At 47.6% G+C, this 24,257-nt stretch overlaps 1 protein-coding gene across 2 annotated transcripts; it reads right to left on the bottom strand.

Moving 5' to 3' along the window:
* Positions 1-38: 38 nt before the first annotated feature.
* On the bottom strand, positions 39-23,399 carry FFAR4 (free fatty acid receptor 4). Of its 2 annotated transcripts, XR_009696108.1 has the most exons (4): positions 22,671-23,399; positions 14,361-14,489; positions 2,545-3,408; positions 39-1,777 (listed from the first exon to the last, which is right to left on the bottom strand). XR_009696108.1 is itself a non-coding variant. In XM_061162203.1 (3 exons), exons 1-3 carry the CDS (start codon positions 23,235-23,237, stop codon positions 3,019-3,021), a joined length of 1,086 nt encoding a protein of 361 aa, XP_061018186.1. In that variant the 5' UTR covers positions 23,238-23,399; the 3' UTR covers positions 39-3,018. The 2 variants fall into 2 exon arrangements, 1 of the variants encoding a protein (XP_061018186.1); XM_061162203.1 differs by having other exon boundaries at positions 39-3,408.
* Between the last annotated feature and the right edge of the window lie 858 nt (positions 23,400-24,257).

Below are 24,257 nucleotides of genomic sequence, written 5' to 3'. Positions count from 1 at the left end.
CTCTTCCAGCTCTGACCTTTGGCCTGTTCTAGTACCTAATCTCCATTATTAATGACTATGTCTTCACTCAACTTCCTGAAAAAGGGATTTCCCCATTAACCCAGGACAGCGTTGATGATTGAGGCCTAAAGAGGTGAATGTGGGCCAGGCCAGCAGCCCCAGCCTCAGTCAGCCCAAGGCCCGTGAAGTGGGTGGATGGTGGCTCAGCCTCAGCTGATCTGAGAGGCCTGGGTCTGGGGGAGCTCTAGGAAAGGTCCCCAGGCCTTACTGTCCAGCACCTGCTTCCCTGGGGGAATTAAGAGATGGGACTCTGAAACCAGGTGTGTTGGAAGATCATGGCACCCCCTACCTGGAGTGTCCGGGTGATGGGGGTGGAAGTAGCCAGGCCTGGCGAAGTACACCAGTGTCTTATACCATCAGCAGCACTTGTAAACACTAATTTATAATATAACTGCGTGCAAAGTCGTATGCCTCAATTTCCCAGGAGCTCCTAGGAGCCTTTTATCATCTTGAAAAGGCATCAAGGCTTTGGTACCAGAGTCTTGGTTTTGCATCAAAATGCAGCTCAGCTATAATTAGCTGTATGACTGGGGGCTGATTGTATGATTTCTCTGAGCCTCACTCTCCTCTTGTGAAATATGGGGAAGCAGTGTCCACCTGCTGGGCTGCAGTGAGGGTTCAGTTAGAGCACTTAGGAGCTGTGCAAACACTGGCGGGTGCCAGGCTGACGTTGATGAGGTGTGTCCGGAGGCAGGGAACCTCCCGTGTGTGCAGAGACCTCTGCCGGGGTGCTGCCATATCAAGGGGCCATGAGGTTCCCAGGGCCCTGAATCACTGTTCTTTGTTCTTCCACCAAAGGGGGAGGAGGCGGGGGAACACACACAGGAGAGCTCTGCCTGTCATTCATCAGAAAGGGGCTGCCAGAGCTAGACTCTTCAGCAGTGGCTGTCACCCCAGAGATCTGTAAGACAGTCGCACATCGCTTCAAAAGGCAACTTTAATTGACCAAATTTATTAACTAAAGATGAACAAAGGATCCCTGTCCTCTTGTCCTCAAGCCTGTGATAAATCTTACTTCGAAAGTGAGCTGCTCAAGAAATTCCACCAACAGAGACAGCTACTGGCTCCAACTTCCTCGGTGCAAAGATTGGTTGCGCTCGTACTATGCACCAGGCCCTGAGCTACTGTTCCAGCCATTCTCCCAGCTTCCAGGTGCTGGCGTGTCCCTGGGTTCTCTCTGGCTATGGTTTCTTCTCTCTTTATTTCATAAAACCATAGATCTGCAAACACTGTCTGATGACTCCCAACACTGCTCTTCGGGCCTGTATCCCACAGCCCTGCATCCACCTACCGGCTCTCCATTTGGTTCTCACTGGGGTTTCACATGCAGATGCCCCAAATGAAACTCTTGGTTCTTCTACCTCTCATCCTCCTAGCCTTCTCCTTTTTGCTGCCTGCCTTCCATCCTATGGCTGTCAGGAGTCTCTGCTGAATCCTCTCTTTCCCTCACATTCTGTATCTTGTCAATCAATAAATCATGTTTGCTCTGCCTTCCCAAAGTATGCCCAAGATCATTTCTCACAATCCCCCACTGATGTCTGGAAGATGGTGAGGGACAGGGTAGCCTGGTGTGCTGTAGTCCATGGGGTCGTGCAGAGTTGAACATGACTAAACAACAACAGCGATGTCATCCGCCTCCAACTTCCCCATCTTCCTTCTTTACTTTGGCAGCTGCCTAATAGGTGTCCATTTTCATTCTTGCTCCACAAAGCAGTTCCTGAACAGGGCAACCACAGTAATATTTAAAAACAAATAGCAGGTCATATCCGCATCCAAATGCAAATCTCCAGTGGCTGCCCACTGAACACAGAACAAATTCCGATGGTAACCTCCCTAGCCCGGTATAAGCCAGCTCTGTAACCCTTCTCTTCTCCATTGATGGCCTCCAGCAGAGCATCCCTCTGTTCTGGTTTCAAGGACAGGGCCTGGCCTAGAGGAGGCTCAGCCAATAGTTCGCTTTGTTCACACTGGTCTTTCTGTCCCACAAGCACACAAGCCTCTTAGCACCAGCACCAGGGTCTGCTCCATCTGCAAAGCCTCATTCCCCGGACTCACATGACTGGTTCCTTCTTGTGGTTTGCCCTTTTGGCTCAAATATCACCCCTCAGAAAGGTCTTCCCAGGCCCTTCAACACTCCATCTAAATTGTCATCACTGTCCCATTTTCTTCACAATGTTAATTCACTCTGAAATACTATATGATCTATTGACATGTTTGGTGTTTCTCTGCCCCGTCTGGAAGGTAAGTGAGCTCCCTGAGGACACGGTCCGTGGATGTCTGGTTCACTGCTGTATTCCCACCACCAAGAACACTGACCACGTCATTGGTCAGGCTTAAGCCTCAGCACGTGCTTAAGAGGCATCTGACAGGTGGATCAAGGAAGGGAGTCACTCCTGCTCTGACTTTCGAATGTTTGAGGTCATCCGACCTCCTCTGTGACTTTATGACAAAGCTTCTCCTATTATCAGTGATGAACAAAGTCACCTTTAAGTCCTCGGAAATTAATTTCTTGTTCCTTGGAAATTCCTCAAGCACTCTTCACACTGATGAATGACCCTGCGGCCTTGCAAGTCCAGGGTGGGGAGCGAGGGTGGCTGTGACTCTTTGGAGGGGAAGACTGAGTCATGAATCCAAGCCTCACTTCAGAAACCTGCATAGCGCGGCTTTACATATAGGAGATGAGATTGCTGAATAGTCACAAACAAAAATTAGTACAATTAATTATATTCCACACCGAAGTTCACATTGAAAAGGAACCCACAGCAAATCCTTCTATACAGGATAAAACTGTTATACTGAATGATCACCTCTTAATTTACCAGTGCTGAAAATGGGCATAGGTTACATTTTCTGAGAGCAGGTACCCTGGTGCCGAGGGTCATGGAAACGATCTCCCTTTGAAAACACACCATGGCTGGCCAGAGGGGGAACACATAGATGCCTGTAGAGAAAAACGAACTAGCTGGAAATAACAGACAGATCATTTCTCCTGACAGACGTGTCTGTCAACATGGCTCCCTTTTCCGACAAGAAGCAGCAGTGGAAAAACCTCCTCCACTCGTTCCTAAACAGGGACATGTTGTAGAGAATGGGGTTGACGGCCGCGTTGGCAAAGGTGAAGGCCATCACCCAGAAGAAGAGGGACGGCCAGATGACCAGGTTCTGCTTGAAGTTCTGGATCAGGATGAGGAGGATGGTGATGATGATAGGGCTCCACATGATGAAGAAGGATATCATGAGCAGGAAGAGGGTGCGGAAGAGCCGGACGTCCTGCTGGGACACGCGCAGCTGGTGGCTCTCTGAGTAGGCCAGGCTCATCGTTAGCCTCTTCCTGGATGCCTTCGTGATCTGCAAGAACACAAAACAGAGCCAGAGCCACGGGTTATGGCAGGACATCAGCGGGTGTTGCTCTAAGAGGACCAGAGAAGCCCCAGGAGCTGGAATCTGCCATCCTCACTGCACTGGGACTGTTTGGCTTTGGAGCTTTGTGCACAGAGGGCTCCCTCCTCAGAGGCCTGACTCTCCTCCCGCACTAAGGATGCACTGGAGAAATGGGGCAGCTGGCCTCCTGAGAATAGGCTGAACTAAATCATGTTTTAAATAGTGTTGATGTACTGTGTGTGCTGTGCTAAGTCGCTTTAGTCATGTCCGACTCTTTGCGACCCCGTGGACGATAGCCCGCCAGGCTCCTCTGTCCATGGATATTCTCCAGGCAAGAATACTGGAGTGGGTTGCCATGCCCTTCTCCAGGGGATTTTCCAATCCAGGGATGAAACCTATGTCTTTTACATCTCCTGCACTGGCAAGCAGGTTCTTCACCACTAGCCTCACCTAGGAAAGCCAGAATGGGAGGGTCTGGAAGAGAGATGTGTGAAACAAAAGCACACTACTGTGGTCTGAATGTGTCCCCACCGAGTCCATGTGTTGAAACCTAACTCCCAAGGATGTTTTGAGGAGCTGTTATTAGGAGCTGCCCCAATTAGGTTAAGGGAAGAAGCCCTCATCAAGGGGATTAGTGCCCTTATGAGAGGCCCCAGAGTGCTCCTTTGGCCCTTCAACCCTGTGAAGACAGAGAGAACTCAGTCTGTAACCCAGAAGAGTGCTCTCATCAGGATCCCACCATGTTGGATCCTGATCTTGGACTTCCAACCTCCAGAAATGGAGAAATATGTTTGGTGGGGGGTTTGGGGGGTATTGTTTATAAGCCACCCAGTCTGTGGTATTTTGTTATGTCAGCCCAAACAGATAAAGATAAACATCTCTCCCGTTATTTCTTTTTTTGAAAGTGTTAAATAATTGATTATATAAAATCAGTATGTACTCAAAGGTACAAGTTGTTTGGGAACCATCTCCCAATCATGAAGGTCTGTTGGCACCACCAGCAGCTATATGGAGACTAGAGGAAACCGCCAGCAGAGAGAGACAATCCCCTCACACGGGCAAGCAGGCAGGTTCCTTGTCTGTGAGGGAGATGGGAGTCACTGAGAGAACAGCCCTTCCTTTCCCCTTCCACACACCCAGCCCCCAATTCCCGTTCTGTGCTCTAGTGATGGGGAAGCTTTAAACTGGCCCTCAGATACATTGTTTGAAATAAGCAGGCATATCCAAAAAAGTGACTAGAAAGTTCTGAAGTCAGATTGAGGTGTCCTTAAAGATTCCTGCTCCCAGTAAGAAAGAGGAACTGGTCAGATCACTGCTAGTGACATGTGTTGAAAAACTGAAACCATTTCCTGTTTGTACCCCCAGGTGAGAGATGACAACAGGTAGGATTAATATTTTTGTACATATCTTTGCACACCTAGATGCACATATCAGTAGAATAAATTCCCAAGAGTGGAACTGCAAGGATCTCTAATATTTTGTACTAACGGGCAGGGTCAGCTTTAGAGCAGAGGGATTGCAGGCAAGCAGGCTACTCTGGTGATATGGGTTCAGAAGGGCGTTCTGGACTCTTCTGTCATGAGCCCTTGCAGGCACTGCTGTCTGGGTTTTCTGTCCAGTCTTTTCTGTTCAGTTAGAGGGTTTTGCTTCAGTGTTGGTCAGAGAGGCTGGTTACTGGTTGACAGTGGGCAGCCTTGCATGTGGAAATGGTCCATCAACTAAGGCAAGCTGACCAGATTAAAATAAAGCCCTGCATGTCTTTTCACCCCACTGTCCCATGTAAAAGTAGTATTTTTGGAACAGACAAATGTTTCATAACATCTCAGAACCAGAGTATTGGAGCTAGATGGGCCTGTGCAAAGTTGGAGTAGCACTGCTCAGACTTCACTCTGCCTGTGAGGCCTTCAGCACTACTATGTTTAAATGTAGATTCTGACTTTGCAAGGACCACACTCTGAGTAGCCAAGGCCTACCCAACCCTTCTTTCTACAGGTGGGGCAACAGGCCCCCGGGGAGAGGATTTAGCCAAAGTACTTTGAAAACAGGAGCTGTGGAAGTATTCATGTCAGGGAGCAAAAACCCTACAGAAGCCAGAAGCCGAGTCCCTGAGAGAGGAGGTGGGGCCGCTGTTTAACTGTGTCTTCCAGGCACAGGGTGGTGGGCTGGCCTGACCTCCCCAGACGTTCTAAAGAGCTCAGGCTCAGGCTGCCCTGGGCATACTCACAGTGTCCTGCCCCTCCACCTACTTCTAGTTGTCCTCTAAGTACAGCCAGAAAGCAGGAGGCCTGCCCTCCCCTATCACTTGCTCAGCTTTAGGGGTGCCAAGAGGTGGGGGTTGAGAACAGAGGCTGGGGGTGGGAGTGAGGGGTAGGCTGGTACACAGTCAGCCCAGTGGAGCCCTGGACCTACTAGCCTGACATGCTCTGTTCTAGTCTACGACCTCTGTCCTAGGGAAGAAATCCAACCCTGAATGTCTTAGCACATTTGTGGTGCTTGCTAACTTTCCTTTGCTTAGTCTGGCCCTGTGTCCTTCTGCTTTTCCTGCAGGAGCAGTCTTCTGGCCGCACAAAGAGTGCTTACATGTCTGGACATTTTAATAGCCAAAAGTCTTATCGTTAGCTCTGCCCTGGCCTTCCTAGGACCATTGCCCTAAGATTCTTGAATCTCAAGAAGTGAAACAATTAGAAAGTAATTAGATTCATTCAAATTTGGGGCCAGATTAACTCTAAGATCTGAATGGCTTTAAGTAGTCCCTTGAGAATGCTTCTAACTAGCTGAAGGACATGCTGTGCCATGCTAAGTCACTTCGGTCGTGTCTGACTCTGTGAAACACTGTGGACTGTAGCCGGCCAGTCTCCTCTGTCCATGGGATTCTCTAGGCAAGAACAGCGGAGTGGATTGTGGCGCCCTCCTCAGCTAAAGGATAGCCATTTTAATTGTCTTATGGTTACATGCAATTGCTTCTGTGCAGTAGTTTTTGGTCTGGGCAACAGACACTGAATGGATAGAACCCCTTCCTTCCCACCATGAATAACAGGAATTGTGATCACCAAGCTTTATGGAAGGCCCCCTGTGTGCCAGGTAGGTACTATGCATTTATTTTATAAATTATCACATTTCATCTTCACAACTTCTCTTTGGATTTGTACTACTATTATTATTATCTTCACTTCAGAGATGAGGAAACTGAATCTCAGGAAATTTGAGTAGCTTGTTGAAGTTCACTCCACTGATGCTAAATGGCTAAAGCCACCATCTGGGAAAATCCAGCTCAGGTGACCTGAAGATTAGCGATATTATTAGTGATATCATAAATGGCTCCAACAGGGCTGCCTTCCTCCTGGCTCTTGTGCTCAGTGGGGCTGTTGCTCAGGAGATGTGACCCACCATCTCGGACCCACATGCTAGAAGTCATGATGGCACATCCAAGCTGGAAGGTGCTGTGTAGAATCAAAATTAGAATATGTGTTCAGGTGAAAGCTGGGTAATCTGAGATCCTGGATGGTAGACCTGGGAGGGTAACGGCTGCCCAAGGGCAGGTGGAAGGGCTGCAGGCAAAATGGTACCACTTCTGAATAGCCTAAGTGCAGCCTGGTGGGTACACATGGATGATTCCAGCAACAGCCTCATTGCTAGTGCTGTCCACATTGCTCTGCCAAGTAGGATGGAGTCCTTGGTACAGTGGCTTTTAGATTTCTTTTTTTTTTTTTTTTTTGCCAAACCACGTGGCTTGTGGGATCTTAGTTCCCTGACCAGGGATTGAACCCGGACCCTTGACAGTGAAAGCACAGAGGAACCACTGGACCACCAGGGAATTCCCTAAAAGTTTTTTGAGTGAATGATGTAAATGAAAGTTCATCTTTATTGAGCACTTCTTATGCACCAAGCCTCTGTACATATCACTTGGCTTATCTCTTTAAATTCTCCCAATGATTCTGTGACTTATGTACTTTGATGATCCCCATTTTACAGAGGAGGAAACTGAGGCTCAAAGAGGTTAAGGAGATTGCCCAATAGTACCCAGCTAAGCAGCTGCAGAGCTGGACTTCAAACCTTGGCAGTCTGTCCATGCTTAAACTAATTCCTTCCCACCCTCTAATATCTCCAACAGTAGCAGTCCTTCTGTCCAGCCTGTAACTCCAAGCTCTAATGCTGGGGACATCCTGGTTCACCTCTCGTTGGCACCCTGCAGCGCTTTGTTTCAGGTGCTCACGTGGCACTTGCCACATACTCTCACGTAGATGTTGAAGCATCGTTCTTACCTCTGAGTCCCACAGGCTGCAGCTCCCTGGGGGTTGGGCAGCCCTGTGGCTTCTGTGGTCCAGGGCTCTGGCAAGGGCCTGACAATGACTATGAGCAGACAGCGAAACAGACTGAGTCATGAGCCAAGTGAATATGTGGTTGGCTCTTTTTTTAGCACCGACTGATGCTCCCATTTCCTTCCATCCACAGTTCCCACAGCTTTGAGGGAGCGAGAAGGAAAATGGGCCCATTATAAACAAATGTGGCTCCTCCCCCGCTCCCTTCCCTACTTAGGTGACATGACTAACCAACTTTCATTCAGGGTTTAAAGTGTCTCTGGCATGCACTAAATGCCTGATGTACTTTTAGATCAAATTAAATGCTTGATTAACTTCTGAGGATTAACTTTAATCCTTAAAACAAGCCTATCAGGTATCTTCTGTTATTTTGGGGAGACAGACAAGACTCTGAGAGGTGAAGTGACTTGCTCAGGGCCTCACGGTCAAGGTGGAGACGCACACCTCAGGGGGAATGCTCTTCACTGCCCGGGACACCCTGCAGCTTCCAGAACAGAGGACAGAGCTCCCAGGAACCTGGCCCACAGCCGCCCCCATCAGGGTCACTGGAGCTTAATGCAATGCACATACGTGGGCCCCCCTTCAGACACTGATTCTGTGGGTCTGAGTGGCCTCAGGAATGCGCATTGTTCATTAACTCCCCAGGTGCTTCTCCATCTCTAAAATATGAGAACTACGCATCTAGGACAAGAGGCTTGGGGTTTTCCCCCAGTCCTTTGAAGAGTCACTTTTAAATTGTCTAGAACTTGCTGACTTTGCATTCACTGAGCATCTGAAGGCCATGAGTGAGCGAAGCTTCTCCCCACCAGACCATGGCTGCAGACAGGTGAGTGTGGGGGCGGTCACTCCCAGTACCCAGCTCCAGTCCCTTGGGTCTCCTCTGAGGGTTGCTTGGTCAAACCACACCCTTCTGATCATTAGACAACAGACTCCATCTTTCCAGAGGGCCCACCTCTTCTTCCATCACAGGCCAGCAGGCCCCCCCAAGCTAGGGAATGAGGGCCAGGCATGGGGAAAGGAAGGGCCGTGTGCTCACTACCTAACACCTTCACCTGTATCTGCAAGGGATTTCCTTTCTCTTCTAAGCCCTGAGCTAGGTAAAGGTTTTCCAACTTCAGGCCAGACACTCACTCTCTCTTCAACATATATTTTACTAAGCCCCTACTCTGTGGCCAGCCCTCTTATAGGTGCTGGATGCACAGCAAGAAGCAAGAGAGCCCGGCCCATTCTGCACTTCCACTCTAGTGTTCGGTGAAACGAGTGTAGGAGGGAAGGGAGGGGGACCAACAAACCTACAAGCTGTCCCACAAATCCTGGAAGCGTCTCATCTTGCCATGGTGATGGTTACTGGGTGACGGTATAAACCAAGCCCCACCCGTGAGCAAGGTCAGCTTGATCAAAGGCACTGGGGAGTGGCCTGGAGACTATTACCCTGGGAAACTGTGGATTGGAAAAAGCCACTGGAGGTGTAGAGCACGCCTGAGTCAGGAGGAAAGAGGAATCTGGGGAGGCAGAGGGTGGAAAAGGCCATTGCCCCAAGCAGTGGGAGCAGCCCCGGAAAGGAAGAACCTGGATGAAGCTTGCTCTCAACGCTCAGCCAGGGCAAGCCAGCAACCCAAGGCAGGACTTGAAAGCAGCTGTTCTCAAAAGAGAGTCTGGGGAGCACCAGCCCAGAGGGAGCTCTGCGGGGAAAAGGCGGTCTGCAGTCAGATTTAGCAGTGCTGCCTACTCTGGTCTGGAGTTGGAGATTCTCAAAGTTTGTTAGCATAATAAAGGCTCTGAAAAGGCCTGCAGCAAAGTAGCCCACTTAACCTTGATTAATCTAGCATTTTCTAAGATCATGGAACCCTTTCTAACATTTAACATCGCATGGAGTTCTAGAGAACATTTTAGAACACTTCTCACTGCTTGTGAGGAATAGAAGTCAAGGTGATTTGAAAGACACCTTGGGCTTCCTTGGTGGCTCACTGGGGAAGAATCCGCATGCCAATGCAGGAGATGCAATCCTGATCCAGGAAGATGCCCCATGCTGCAGAGCAACCAAGCCGATGTGCTGCAGCTATTGAGCCTCTGCTCTAGAACCTGGGAGCCACAACTACTGAAGCCCACACATCCTAGAACTCACAACAAGAGAAGCCACCATAATGAGAAGCCTGTGCACTGCAACTGGAGAATAGCCCCCACTGTCTGAAACTCGAGAAAGGCCCACACAGCAATGAAGACCAGAACAACCAAATTAATTAATTAAAAAAAAAAAAAAAAAGAGCAACACCTCTCAGGCTCGAGACGGTGCTTGAGTTAGAGTTAAGAATTAGAAGCAGTGACAGGTGTGAGGTGGGGCTGCTGGGAAAGTTACCTGTCCTGTCACTCCAAATGACATGCTAATTGTGTCTCTTAAATATAGCTAATTAACATTGATGTTCAAATGATTTTACAGAGTTACACTCTTAAAAGAAAAAGCTTGGCAAAAAGGCTGATTCAGTGTCTCTCAGTTATGAATATCTTCAGAGGGAGAGAGATGCAAGCTAGGAGGCTCTGTCTAGGTTCTCCACCTGGAAGCTCACCTGCTTCCAAGTTACCCACAGGTACAAAATGAGGACAAATGTCAGTCCTCCTGGGAAAGGGGCAATAGTCAGTTTTACCAGTGGAGTGGAAAGTAATTTTCTGAAAGTCTTATATTTGCATTTGTGATTTTCAAAACCACATTTTACCTCTTTCATATTAAAGTCTAGCAGTCTATTCAAAATATAATATCTGCACTCTCATTTTATTGTGTTAAACAATGCATTGGGACCCATTTGGCTCCAGAGGAAACTGAGGCCCACATTCATCAAGTGACTTTTCTAAGGTCACGCAGTAACAAAACTTGGACTAGAATTGGTATCTTATGACTCTTTGTCCTGTGGTTTTCCCACTGCCCCAAAGAAGAAGGTGCTGTTGGCCCTTTCAGGGTGATCCAAGTTTCTTTCTTATTCATTCAGTAAGGGTTTATTGATCCCCTACAATGAATAATCCAGGCTCTGGGTTTTTTTTTTTTTTTCCCAGGCTCTGTTTTAAGCACAGGACTATGGCAGTAAACAAAATGAAGTCTCTGCCTTTGGAGAGCTTGCATTCTAGTGGGCAAGACAGATGACAAGCAAGTAAAAATGCACATATGGAATATGACATGGTTGGAAGTGCTTTGAAAAGAAATAGGGTGAGGGATTAGAGAATGATGGGGACTTTCTGGAGAAGAATCTCTTGAGAAGAAACCTAAATGAAGTAGGAGAGTGGCCCATACAGAAGCCTGGGGATAGAGATCCAGGAGAGGAAATGGCAGGTGCAAAGGCCCTGAGGCAGAGTGTGTTGGCATATGTGAGGAACAGCCCCAAGGACACAAGGGAGATGCGGGGAGAAGACAGGTGAGAGGGGCAGGCAAGGGCCAGATCACAAAGGGTCTTGAGCAGAGAGTTGTAGCTTTTCCAGCGTATGTGAAGGAAGCTATGGGATCTAAATCACATCTTTGACTCATTGCTCGGGACACTGTTTCATAACTGTGAGTCACACCAGGCAATCTGATTCATCCAGGAGCCGTCCTGGGATCTGTGATGGGAAGAACGGAAGGCTGGCCATGGGTTTATACACACAATGTCTGGAATTGCAGTTACATGTGGATGGATAACAGGACCCCTCCCCCAACTCCTCAGGGCTCAAGGATGTTTCCAGGTCAGCCCTGGCATGAGGAGAAGATGGAGGGGGTGGGAAACCTTTCCAGAGAAGTCATCCTTCTGCAGAAGGCGGCTGAGAAGTGTGAGGCACAAGTGAAAAGAGGCAGATCGGAGCCCTCTCACCCTCTTCGGGGCTCAGGGGTGGGACCGCCCAAGCAGGAGACGTGGATGCCCCTGCCAGCGTCTGCCCGGCCCTCCCCTAGCCAACCAACCAGCCCTGCTCCAGAGCCAGATCCTAGTTCCTGCCTTGCCCCAAATCTGGGCTCTGCTGTTCATTCTCTCAAAAATCTCAGCAGTGCCTCCTCCCAGCATGCTGTGAGAGGATGAGAGGAGCAGCCCTGCCTAACAGTTAACAGCAGCATTAATTCCTTCATCCCCTGCTACAGGCAGGGGTGACACCACCACAGTTGCACCATGAGTAACTCCTATGTATCTCACAAAAATCTTAAACTATTGGGCTTTTGACCATTATTTTGCAGACGAGGGAACTGAGGTTTGGAGAAGGTAAGTAACTTGCTGAGGTCACACAGCAAGCAAGGGACACATTCAGGACTGGTTACTAAAACAACACTTTCAGGTCTCCTTCTTTTACATCCTTTTGTCTTTTACAGTCCTTTGCTTTTCTCCTTTTTTCCCCCTCTTTTTTCTCTTTTAACAATTTGCAAAGTGTTTTCACACAAAGCCTCACCATGGATTTCACTGCACTGAATAGCAGTGAAAAGGGGGACACACCTTTTCTTGTGTCTCCCCCTTCCTTTTCTTGTGTTAAAGCTCCTTCTAGATTGTGACCTGCTCTTGACCAATCTCTACCGCCCCACCAACACTTCACACAGCAGATTCTTGACAAATGTCTGAAGAATTAAAGTGTTGGAACTCTGGAACCAGACTGCCTAGGTTTATGTCATGAAACGGCTGCTTATGAGCTGTGTGAGCTTTCATAAATTGCTTAACTTCTCTGTGCTTACGTTTCCTCATCAGTAATTCCGGTTAGGAGTAGATGAGTTCCTGACACATGTAAACATCACTTGTTAAAAAACATTTTTTTTTAATAAATTCATTCTACACGACTTCCCTGGTGGTCTAGTGGTTAAGAGTCCGCCTGCCAATGCAGGGGACACAAGTTTGACCCCTGGACCCAGAAGATTCAACGTGCCATAGAGCAACTAAGCCCAAGCTCCACAACTATGGAGCCACAAGCCTAGAGCCCAGGCTTTGTAACAAGAGAAGCTGCCTCCGTGAGACGCCCACACACCACAACGAACAGTAGCCCCCGCTCACCATAACTAGAGAAAGTCGGAGCGCAGCAACAAAGACCCAGAGCAGCCAAAAATAAGTAAATAAATAAATCTTTAAAAAAAACTTCAACCTACACTTCTTTTTTCCCTCGCTTTTTTCTTTTAACATAATGATAGTAACTAAAGCTTACAGAGCATTTACACATGCCAGACTCCCACTGTAAGCACCTTATAGACCTCAATGCCAGGCTTGAATCTGCCTCACACCCTTGAGCAAGCCGCAGGTGGGGCGTCACTTAAATGGGTCACAAGTCACCTGGTGGTGAAGAGCCTTGGGATGAACATGGTGGTCATCTCACACAGAATCCAAGGACTACAAGATTCAGATGGAGGATGGCTTGGTTTGGGGTTCTAAACTTCTAAGCAGGTCACAGATCTTTAGCTACAAAGAAAGGGCCATAAAAGTGGCCAGACAGCAAGCAAGACCTAAGGGCCCCACTTCAATATGCTCGTTTACCATATGACCCACTATATGCTATAAAACCAAGATTCAGCAACTGTAAACATTGGAGAGGACTCAAAGGTTTTGTATTAAACCTTCTAAAGCGAGCGTGAACACAGGCAGATGCCGCCTTTGCCTGGGCCAGCATCTCATGTGCAAATATGCTGCCTCAAGAGGTAAGAAAGAAGCAGGCTGGCAGGTCTTTTTTACGTTCCTGTACACAGTCACACTTGAAGGAGGAGATCATTTCCTGTTTCAGTGCACTTATGAAAGGCACAAGCCCTGGGAGTGAGGGGGTAGCAATGGACGGAGACAGGAGGGGTTTCTGGTGATGTTCCGCTTCTGGGAGCTGCTTCTGGGAGTGTGGTCAGCTTGTGAGCTGTGTGTGTATGCTTTCTGTATTTATATTGCACTTCAATAAAAGTTTTAAAAAGTGTACATGCTTTATTGCTACATTGCTGTTTGTGATGGGGAAACAATGGACACAACCCAACCCAAAAGCTCATAAAATAAATTATGTCACATCTGTATGATGGAGGACCATGAAGTCATTGCAAATAATGAGGCAGAGATACAGGAACTGATACAGAAAGATGTCATGATATAGTCCTAATCAAAAAAAGGAAGTTACAAAGTAGAAAGTATTATCTCAAATTGGAAAATAAAATGGTTGAACCATGGAAATAGTCGATACTTAATAGTTGACCATTTTATACGGTTCAGTATATATATATATATATACACACACATATATATGTGTGTGTATGTTTATATGTACGTACACGTACATATACATATTCAAATTGCATATAAGTATGTATATATATAAATGTATAAAATATAACCTGAAAAAAAATTTTTAAACTGCCAACAAAGGGGGTAGACAAGATTTTTAGTATCTATGTTACATACTTCTATGTCTTTAATTTTTTATAATGAGTTATATTACCTTAGTGATCAGCAAAAACAATAATTATAACAATCACAAAGATAAAACTTTTTAAAAATACCAAACTTTTGTCCCTTAAAGGGATGGATCTGGGGAGTGAGCCAGGATTGGGCTGGTGTGAATTCTAAGGTAACTTCTGACCTGGAAATGCTAAGATTCCATCTGAACCTGAATGAAGTTCAGCCACTGGGCTTGAAGCAAACGTACCTGTAAAATTTTGGAGTAACTGATCACAATAAGCAGTCCTGGTACCAAGAAGTTGAAAATAGCAAATGACACATCCCAGGTGATTTCTCCGCCAATACTGGGCCAAACCAGTGTGCAAATCGGAATTTCCTACATACAAAAAGGAAGAGAAGGTCACTTAACGCGGGATTCTTATTTGGCCTTTAGCTCAAGCCCAGTTGAGGTTATCTGGCACTGCTACACTGTTGTGTTTTGATGGCACACAACTGGTGTGACAAGAAACCCTAGACTCCCTTCCACTGCCCACACAACCCCACTTACAAGTCATTTGCCTCAAACCCTCAGAATCACCATGATTATTATTCCCATTCTCCAGTGGAGGCACATGGACCTCAGGGTCCAAAGGCTGGGGAGACCTAGGCATGATTTTGGATCATGGCTCCATCACACGCATCATGTCCAAAGGCATGATCCCGGATTCAGTGCTCTTTCTACTTCCTTGGACTGAGTTGCAAAGAGCCATTGAGGTTTTTCTTCCAAATCCTTCATTTTACAGGAGAAAAATCTGACCCCTGAAAGTTCACATAGATTGGAAGAGGTGTGCTACACGCAAACATATAAAACCAGGAGTGAGGTTTCAGTATAGTCACACTGCTGAAGGCAACACGGTCTCCATTAGGGCATTAAGTGTTCGTTTGGGGGGTGTTCAAATGTCTGAACTGTGTCAAGCTGCATCAAGGCAGCCATGGTTTACTCCAGAACAGTGCTGGAGCCCAGACTCGGGAACTCTGTGCTCATGCTCCTCTCCTGCAGGGAAGCACCCAACAGGCTTACAGCGAAGGTGCAGCTGCAGCCATCAGTTAAAGACGTAAAACCACTGAGATGGGACGGAAGAGTGTGTAGGTTTGTGACCTCACTGCTATTGCCATCACTATGTTGTGTTGAATTCAAATGTTTGACACTAATTACAAACCCCAAAACCTGTTGGGAACTCACTGGATAGTTACTAAGAGCTGCTACAATAATTTCTTCCAACAAATAAATAGGTTAAGGAAAAGACTTCTATCTATCTATCCTCCCAAACACAAATCTCCAGCATCTGCTTGACTATAGGACAAAACTATTTAGAAAACAAGAGCCCTACACACTTTCAAACACATAGAACAGATTTTGAAGAACACATTCTCTGTAAAAAGACCACATTATTGATTTTTGGTGGACAGGGCATCTTAACCACTGTCCAAAAGCAGTATCATCAACCACACCATCATTCACTCATTTGACCAATATTAATTGAATGCTATTCTAAGAAAAGGGTTTCCCTGGTGGCTCGGTGGTAAAGAAGCTGCCTGCAATGCAGAAGACACTGGTCCTCGAGTCAGGAAGATCCCCTGAAGAAGGAAATGGCAGCCCACTCCTGTGTTCTTGCCTGGGAAATCCCATGGACAGAGGAGCCTGGAGGGCTACAGTCTAAGGGATCACAAAGAGTTAGACATGATTTAGTGACTAAGGAACAACAACGAAGACTAAACAAAGGCACAGAATTTTTATCATTTTCTAATGTGTATAAAAATTGAGTGGTTGAACTCAAAATACAATCAAATAATCACCCCTTTTCCTGTTCGGTATTCACAAAAAATAGTAACATCTGAAATTCACTGAGCATTTATTCTTGGCCAGGAAACACTTTACACACATTATCTTATTAGATGTTCAATACAGCCTTTTTTGAAGTGCATAGTTATTTTCCCCAAACAGAGGAGGGAACTAAGTCTTAGAAACATTCTCCTAAAATATTAGTCTAAAACACTAAAGATATAGTCCTTTTTAATCATCTCCAAAGAGCTGGGTGGTTATAAGGATCTACCAAGAAAACTCTAAGGCAAGTAAGGCAGGGAAGAATGATTTAGTTATATTTATGCCTTAAGGTGGGCTTCCCTGGTGGCTCAGATGGTAAAGAATCTGCCTGCCATGCAGGAGACCGTGGTTTGACACCTGGGTCGGGAAGATCCCCTGGAGAAGGAAATGGCAACTTACTCCAATATTCTTGCCTGGGAAATCCCATGGACAGAGGAGCCTGGAGGGCTACAGTCCATGGGGTTGCAAAGAGTTGGACATGACTGAGTGACTAGCAATTCGTACCTTGAGATGGGGGTGCATTTGGGGTGAGAATGTTGCTTCCTTTTCCTATTTGATTCAGATGGCTCGCAAATGCACTGGATATTCTAGAAACTTGTTATTCTATCCTCACCCCACTGTGCACACCTGATGGAAGAAAGTTTATTAGAGCTGTCTACATTTTGGTAGTTGGAAAGAAATCTGTATCTCTCACGGATCTTCTGAATATTGGCAGTGCAGTGACCATGGTTCTTTGGGAAATCCACACAGCTTTTGCTTGTACTCAGACCTCCACCCACCAGGGACCCCTCATCCCAGGTACATTGGTGGGCAACACATATCAACACATATCAACATATCACATATGTTGAAGCGGCAATCAGGAGAAACAGATTACAACCCCGAGTGGGACTTAATCTTTAACTCTTATGCTTGTGATGGCAAAACGTACAGAGAAACAGATGACCCCAGAACCATTTCTAAAAACCCCCAAGAGACCCCAAACTCTTTCCAAAAACCCTCTCCAGAATGTCTGCCCTACTTTCTCCAGGCTTAAAAAGATTTTGTAGAAAAATGTGTAATGATAGAACAAGGTGTTCCCTCTAAATTAGGGGGAAAATATAGATCTTTAAATAATATGCCTGTATCAGCCTCATGTTGTTGAGGAAAACGTATAGGTGTGAATGTACAGGTATCTACCCACACGCCCACACAAAGAAGCATAGAAAAGACTGGAAATCCAATTAAAAATAAAAAAGACCAAAAAAAGCCAAGTACACAGGCACTTGATACAGGTCTGGTATATGTCAAGTATGTAAAGCCCCATGATTCTAAATATTGAGAAATTTTCCTTCAGATTTTCTTGCACAAATGAGTACCAGGTAAATTTTAATATTTTGCTAATAATGATGCTCAGTGATTAGAAGGTGAAAGATCTTAAGAAATGCTCAGAAAAGACAGATAAAGGCTTCCCATCACTGAGTGACTCAGTGGGCATTTGTAGCACAATGATGCTTCTGTCATTTTCTTGTGCTCATTGAAAAAAGCATGTAGGGGAAAAAAAAAAAAGACTGGAAAGATACACTCCAGAAAATTAACAGTGTCTATTTCTAGGTGGGACTCAAGTTATATTTACTCTTTTGACTTATGTGAATTTTCTAAATTTTCTATAATGTGTTTATGTGACTCTTATAAGAGGGAAAAAATGGCAGTAAAAGTTTATTTTTAAGGGAAATGATGAGCAGATACGAAACAAAAATTACCATGATAGTTGAGAAACCTAAACAGCTATTTTTTTCAACAAACACAGTGAAGCCAGGAAGACTCAAATTCCATGACACTGATGAAGATGCTCTTTGACTTTTTGATTTGTGGCTCTCACTCCAGATAGGAGTGTGTAAGGAAGTAAGATAAGAACTCTGCCAGGCACCCTCATCCATGACCTAAGAGACAGTGAGGGTGGCTTGCATGAACTAAATGACTAATTACATGTTCTCTAGAAAGCTTTATATGGTATCATTGGTTAAATGCAGTATTTATCATCATTTCAAAAAAAAAAAAAGAACAGGCACCAGGCCCACAGTCCAAGACCTAACATGGTGTTATAAGTTTGTTTCTGTGGGAAAGTCCATTTGACTTAAGTCATTTTGCTTCTAGGTATTCTCATAAGCTGTAACTTGTAGAAGGAGTTTGGCAGTCAGTCAAATCTGGAAGGTTGGGGTGTGAGTATTAGAATATTCTCTGTAATTTTTCTGCACATTTAAAATGTTTTCTGATTTTAAGAAGGAAATTTGAAAAAAAAAAAAAAAAGCGCTAGGTCTACTTTCCTACTGAGCTACACAAGCAGAGCTGGCTCAGCTGGTGACAGTGTCCTGGAATCTATTTGTCCAACCACTCGCTGACTCAAGCCACCGTGTCTGAGCCACTGCGAGGCCACAGTGGGAATGGGCCAGGAGGCTGCGGTGCAGGCAGGGAGGGAGAAAAGCACCAGGAAACTTCAGTACAGAGCAGTGAACTAGAAGTACCCAGAGAGCTACAGGTGATGGGATTGTGGCGTGACTGAGAAAGCGGCATCCGGGAGGGGTAGTGTCAACTGGGCCTGTGAGGATGGGGCATTGGCCAAGAGAACGAGGAGGCTGGAGCTCCATGTCCCAACCAGAAAGGATGTAGATGGGAGGCCAGGCACAATGGTGTGAAGTGTGCTTGGGGGTGACCTGTATTGCCATCCCAATCTCCATTTCCCCCTGGCAGTCTCATCCACTTCCATGGTGGCTTTTCGCAGATGTTGCTGCCATCTACTCTTTCCAGCCCAGTCTTCTGCTGAACCCCAGACTGGCCTCCCCACCCCAAGAGCATCTCTATAGGATGCTTCACAGGCACACCTAGCATCCAGTGTCACACCCCAACGATTCCACCTCCTGCCTCATAGACTCCAGGCACAGAGCCTCCATTTTCCAAGCTGTCAGATACCTGAGAGCCGCCCTTCCACCTTCTTCTCTCTCCACTCAGAGGGAACTCTTAGGTTCTGCCTTAACAGCTATCCAACTCACCACAAGCTCTTTCTCACTGTCCCCCAAGACACAGTCATCTCTCACCTTGTAAGTCCCAATGTCCTAAAGGGTGTGTACCTGGCCCTTCTCTAGTTGGCTTCCACCAACCTGTCCAGCTCCATCTCATGCAAACATGTGGGCTGTTTCTTCTGCCTGTAACACCCCTTCAGTCCCTCCAGTCCCCCACGTCAACTCATGGCTTTCCAGGAAGACTCCCCTGAGAGTGGGGGACATCTATCTACAAGCACCTCTCAAGCGCCGACCCCTCCCCCCACCAGCTGACTCATCTGCAAAGGCCACCTGATTGCAGCTGTTTCCTGTCAGCCTCTCTAATGACTCTTCCTGGAACACCCTTGGGGACCCCTTTGGAAATAATTCTCCCTGCCCCACCTCGTCAAACAAGATGGAAGACCTCAAGGTTGTTTTAAGAAACTAGGCATCCTAGTTATATATCTCCACTCCTCTCAGCTTCCCAGCTAAGAAAGAACATATCCATGCAAGAAATGGACTTACTTTCCTGTATCTTAAAAGTATCCTTTAATATTAGCAAACGTAAGCAAACTTGTCTCCCCAGTCAATCCACACGCAGTAGAGACACGATAGCATTATTAGCCTGAAATGAAATCGGGACAGGGCAGAGAGCAGTGCGACCAAGCACTCCTCCGGAAGCGTGAACTCATGGGAGAGGGTCCTGGAGGGACAGACAGACCCCGGCTAACTTCCAGTTCCATCCTTTGTTCATCCTGTGACTTTAGGCATCTTCTCCCTCAGAAAATAAACATGAGAACACCAACTCGTGGGGTTACTGTGAGGTAACTGAACTGTGCCAGGGTCTGAGACCAGAAGCTGGGTGACCTACATGCACCTCCTTGGAGAGAAGGACAGTGTCTTGGTCATGTGACTCATGGTGGGGGCAGGAGGGAGGGGTGCTCAGTAAATGTTTGCAGAATAAATGGGCAGCACACTCTGACCAGGGTGGACAGTCCTCCCTACCTGCCAATGAAGGTCATGCCCCACTGGGACCATAGCACATACAGAATCCTATTGGAATAGGCTGGGATGACCTGGCTGAGATGGCTAAGTTGCTAGGATGTGTCCACTCTCCTAAAATGGCAGTGTTTTTTTTTGTTGTTTTTTAAATATCAGTCTTTTATTTTATAGCAATCAGAAGAATTATACTGTTTGAAAAATGTTTAAAATATTTATAACCAAAGATAAGGAAACTAATAATAGCTGGCAACTCTTGAGCGCTTAACTGTGTGTGTGCCAGGAGTTAGTTCATTTACTAAACATAGTCCCCACAATGTTAATAAGGGTAATATTGCTACTGTGCCCATTTTGCAAATGAGGAAAGTGAGGTATAAGAGAGATGAGACCACTTGCCTCTGTCTCGCAGCTCCTGAATGGCAGGGATGGGATTCAAACTCAGATCATCTGACTCTAAAATCTGCATTCCTAATACCAAATTATCTATCATTTTCTAGAATGTCTACCATTTCATCTAAGTTTGCGAGAGTCTAATCACCTTGACTGCTGGGCACCCACTGCCCAAATGGACAGAGGTTCCTGGGGAGTGGGTTTGACCAGGGGTGGAGCTCAGATAAGCAGAAAACTCTGAGAGACACTGTCTCCCTGGCCTGTTCTCCTGGAGGGGAGGGAGCCAGTCTGCGCCTGGGTTTAGTTAGTTTTCTAAGCTGGTGGTTTGGGTAGGAAAATGTCCCCCATCCAAAACCTCCATATTTAGTGTCCAAGTGTGTGTGTGTGGGGGGGGGGGGGGGGGGAGGGCAGGCAGAGCCAGGAAGTTGGGAGTAAAGGATTGAGAAAACAAGTCTTTGCTAATTTTAAATTTGAGTCTCAGTTCAGTCTAGACTAGATCCTTCTCTGTCTCTTTTTTTTAATTGCCCCCCTCCCTCCCCCCACCCAACTCTCATTCTTCTCAACTTATTCCTTTAACTGCAGAGCCTCAGTCGACCCACCTATAAAAAAAGGCATTTCCTACATGTTCAGGTCATAGCCCTTGAGGAACTAGGAGTTTTCTGTTTGTTGGGAGGTGTGGGTATGTGTGTGCTGGGGGTGTGGAGTAGGTAGGGAAAACAACAGAGGATGGAGGGCTGGAAAGGACTGTCCCAAGTTTTCATCACAAGTTCCACAAGTTCCACCTTGGGGAACATGGCTCCTGCAGCCAGTTCACCTATCCCTAATCTTCTGGCCCACTCTCTCCCTCTCCAGGCTATTAAGACCAAAGTGGTGTTTCTGCATTAAAATAATAAGAGGGGTCTGTGTGCCCAGCCCCAAAAGGTACTGAAGGAAGGTCACCCCAACACGAATCTCCACAGAGGCATCTTATGGTAAAACCCCCGCCATTCCAGAAGGGTTGTGGAGGGTCCAGCCTCCACAGGTGCCATACCTGGGGTAAAATACAGACTGGCAAGGCACGGAAGGTCCTGCTTCTGTGTGAAGGCCTTCTGACTCAAACAACCCCTGTGTCCACGTCAGTCTGGGTTGCTGGTTGAGAGGTCACAAGTGCCTCGTTTTTTAGTGTCATTTGCCGGTCAGGTAGGAGTGTACCTGAAATAGTACTCCCCCTCCACCCCCGCCCCCCAGGCGCCTTCTCGTGGGGCTCACAGACCTCTGTCCCTGGCCCTCCCCAAGAGGCGCACAGAAACCAACACCGGGATAACAGCCAGAATCGCGGGCCTCTGTCCAGGTCTGGTGTCCCGGCTGAATCTCCGCGCGCGCAAGCCCTGCCTGCAGTCGCGCCGCAGGACAGCAAGGAGAATTGCGCCCGCAATTCCGGACCGTGGGACTGGAGCAGGCTCGAGCCAATGTCGTGAACAAAGCAAAAGCTTTGTTCGATCCCACAAAGATCCTAATGGCATCTCTGGGTGCACCGCCCAGAGGAAAGCTCAGGAGCTCAGCCTCGAGAATCTTCGGAATATTTCGGGCGCCCAGGATACTCTGAAGTCACTCTTCATCCAAAGCTCCCAGGGTAAGATCCCACGGTCTAGTTTAAGCCTTCCGTCTTGCAGTTAGAAAAAGTGAGGCTTCAGGGCGGAAGTGACAACCCCTGTAGAGGCAGCACTAGGTCTGGGGTCTCTGGGTCTCCAAGGCCCTTTCTCTCTGGCCCATCCACACATACATGCCCGCGATTCTCAAAGCAAGACCCTCATTCACCTCGCATGGAAATCTGCTGAGCACGATCGCAGCTCCTCCTCGCACTAAGGGTGAGATACTATGAGCAACTCACTCTCTGCGTACCTTGGCTTCCTCATCTGTAATTACGTATGATAATAAGTACTGAGAGAAAGCAGAATTTACTATAACGTGATCAGTCATTCCAGGTCTCCCAAGTTCCGCCTGTCTAACCGTTAAGCCCCCGTTACTCCAATTAACCTTGCAATAGTGCACTTTACAAGCATTTTGGGGACTCCACTCACAACGTTTTGGAGGGCGTTAAATGTAATTTACACCGTAGGGTCATAGTGAAATTTAACAGATAAAACTCAACAGTACCGAGCACGGTAACACAACTATTAAATGCAACAAATGGCCTGTTATTGTTTTGTTGTTTTTGTTAATGATCATCCCACATCACCGTCTCCGTGGCATCCCGCCTGCCAGCCCTCCCCGGACACCTGCCCGGCACGCACACCGCGGCGCTCACCTGGTCAGCGCCGGGTAACCGCTGCGGGAGGACGCGGAAGAAGATGCAGAGGGGCAGCGCCGCGATCGCCGAGTAGCCCCAGATCAAAGCGAGCAGCGCGGCCCGCGCCCGCCACCCCGGGCCCCGCGCGCCGCGCTGCACGCGCAGGATGCACACCACGCGCTCCAAGCTGACTGCCGCCAGCGTGAAGATGGTGACGCTGCCGCTCAGGGTCATCATGTAAAAGAGCAGGTGGCAGGCAGCCGGGCCCAGGAGCCAGGCCTCCGTCCAGCGCACGACCAGCACGAGCGGGATGGAGCTGGTGAAGAGCAGGTCCGCGCAGAAAAGATTGAGCACCAGGCTGGCGGTGGTGCCGCGGCGCCGTCGGCGCGCTACCAGCACCAAGGCGCACACGTTGCCCAGCAGCGACACCACAAAGATGAGTGCCAGCACCACGGTCTCCACGGCGTTCAGCACTAGCCGGTGGTCGCCCTTGACATCGGAGAAGAACGGGAAACGGGTGCGGTTGGCCCGCTCCAGGCTGCGCACGGGCGCAGTGCCCGCCGCCTGCGCGCACTCAGGGGACATGCCGGGCACCCCGCGGCCCGCAGCCTTCTGCGAGCGGGCTCATCTGGGAGGTGACTGAATGCCAAGGCGGGGAAAGAGGGAGGGAGAGAGTTGCGACATCTCCCCGCTGGCCCCCTCCCGCCTGAGCAGCGCCGGAGCTGGGCGTTGCGAGCTGAGCCTGGGGCGCGCGGGAACGAGGAAGTGCCAGCGACGCCGGCTGGAAACACCAGGCTGTGAGGGAGGCGGGAGTCTAGGTAGAGGACGCCCTCGGCCGAAGTAGGAGCACCTGAGTGGCCCGGAGGCCCCACCTAGTGAACCCCCCAGAAACCCCACAAAGCCCCCTTTTACCGCCAGGGGCACCCGGAGGACAACCTTAATCTACTGATCTAGTTAAAATTGATTTAGGAGTGCTTGAGCTGGACTCTGGAGACCATTCTGTCCTGTGCTCTTCAGGCTTCGCCAGAGAAGTCTCACGGGTCTGGGAATAAATCCCAAAGCAGCTTGCAATGGGTCCAGATCTTTTTGTGGGGGTGAGGAGGAGTCATTTATCATTGCTAAGTAACATGTGACTGGGTAGATTAGTTCATCTCTCTGCCTTAGTTTTTTAAAATCTATAAATGGAGATAATAATATCCCATTAGGTAATTGTGAGTATCATAGAAAGAGATTTATACTTGGCACACAGTAATTGCTCCTGAAACATTATCAATTATCAATTCCCATAATTAAAATCCAGGTAAGTTCTGCATTCTGAACAAAGATATAAAATACTTTCATGTAAAAAGAGTGGGGCCCAAAAATATATTGAATAAACTTGGCACCCAGGAAAGACAGTCACTCCAAGTGCACATACAGGTGGTGAATGTGCCTCTGGCACCCCAATTTGACAAACACTGAACAAACCAGTCCCCTTACAGATGAAGAAACTGAGGAACAGCACAAAGTGACTTGTCCAGGGACTTTCCCAGTGGTCTAGTTGTTAAGACCCCGAGCTCCTAAAGCAGGGGGCACAGGTTCAATCCCTGGTTGGGGAACTAAGAT

This window comes from Dama dama, chromosome 15, assembly GCF_033118175.1.
Source record: "Dama dama isolate Ldn47 chromosome 15, ASM3311817v1, whole genome shotgun sequence".
NCBI lineage: Eukaryota > Metazoa > Chordata > Mammalia > Artiodactyla > Cervidae > Dama > Dama dama.
Note: the sequence above shows the minus strand (reverse complement) of the source record. Positions and strands in the feature narration are given on the sequence as shown.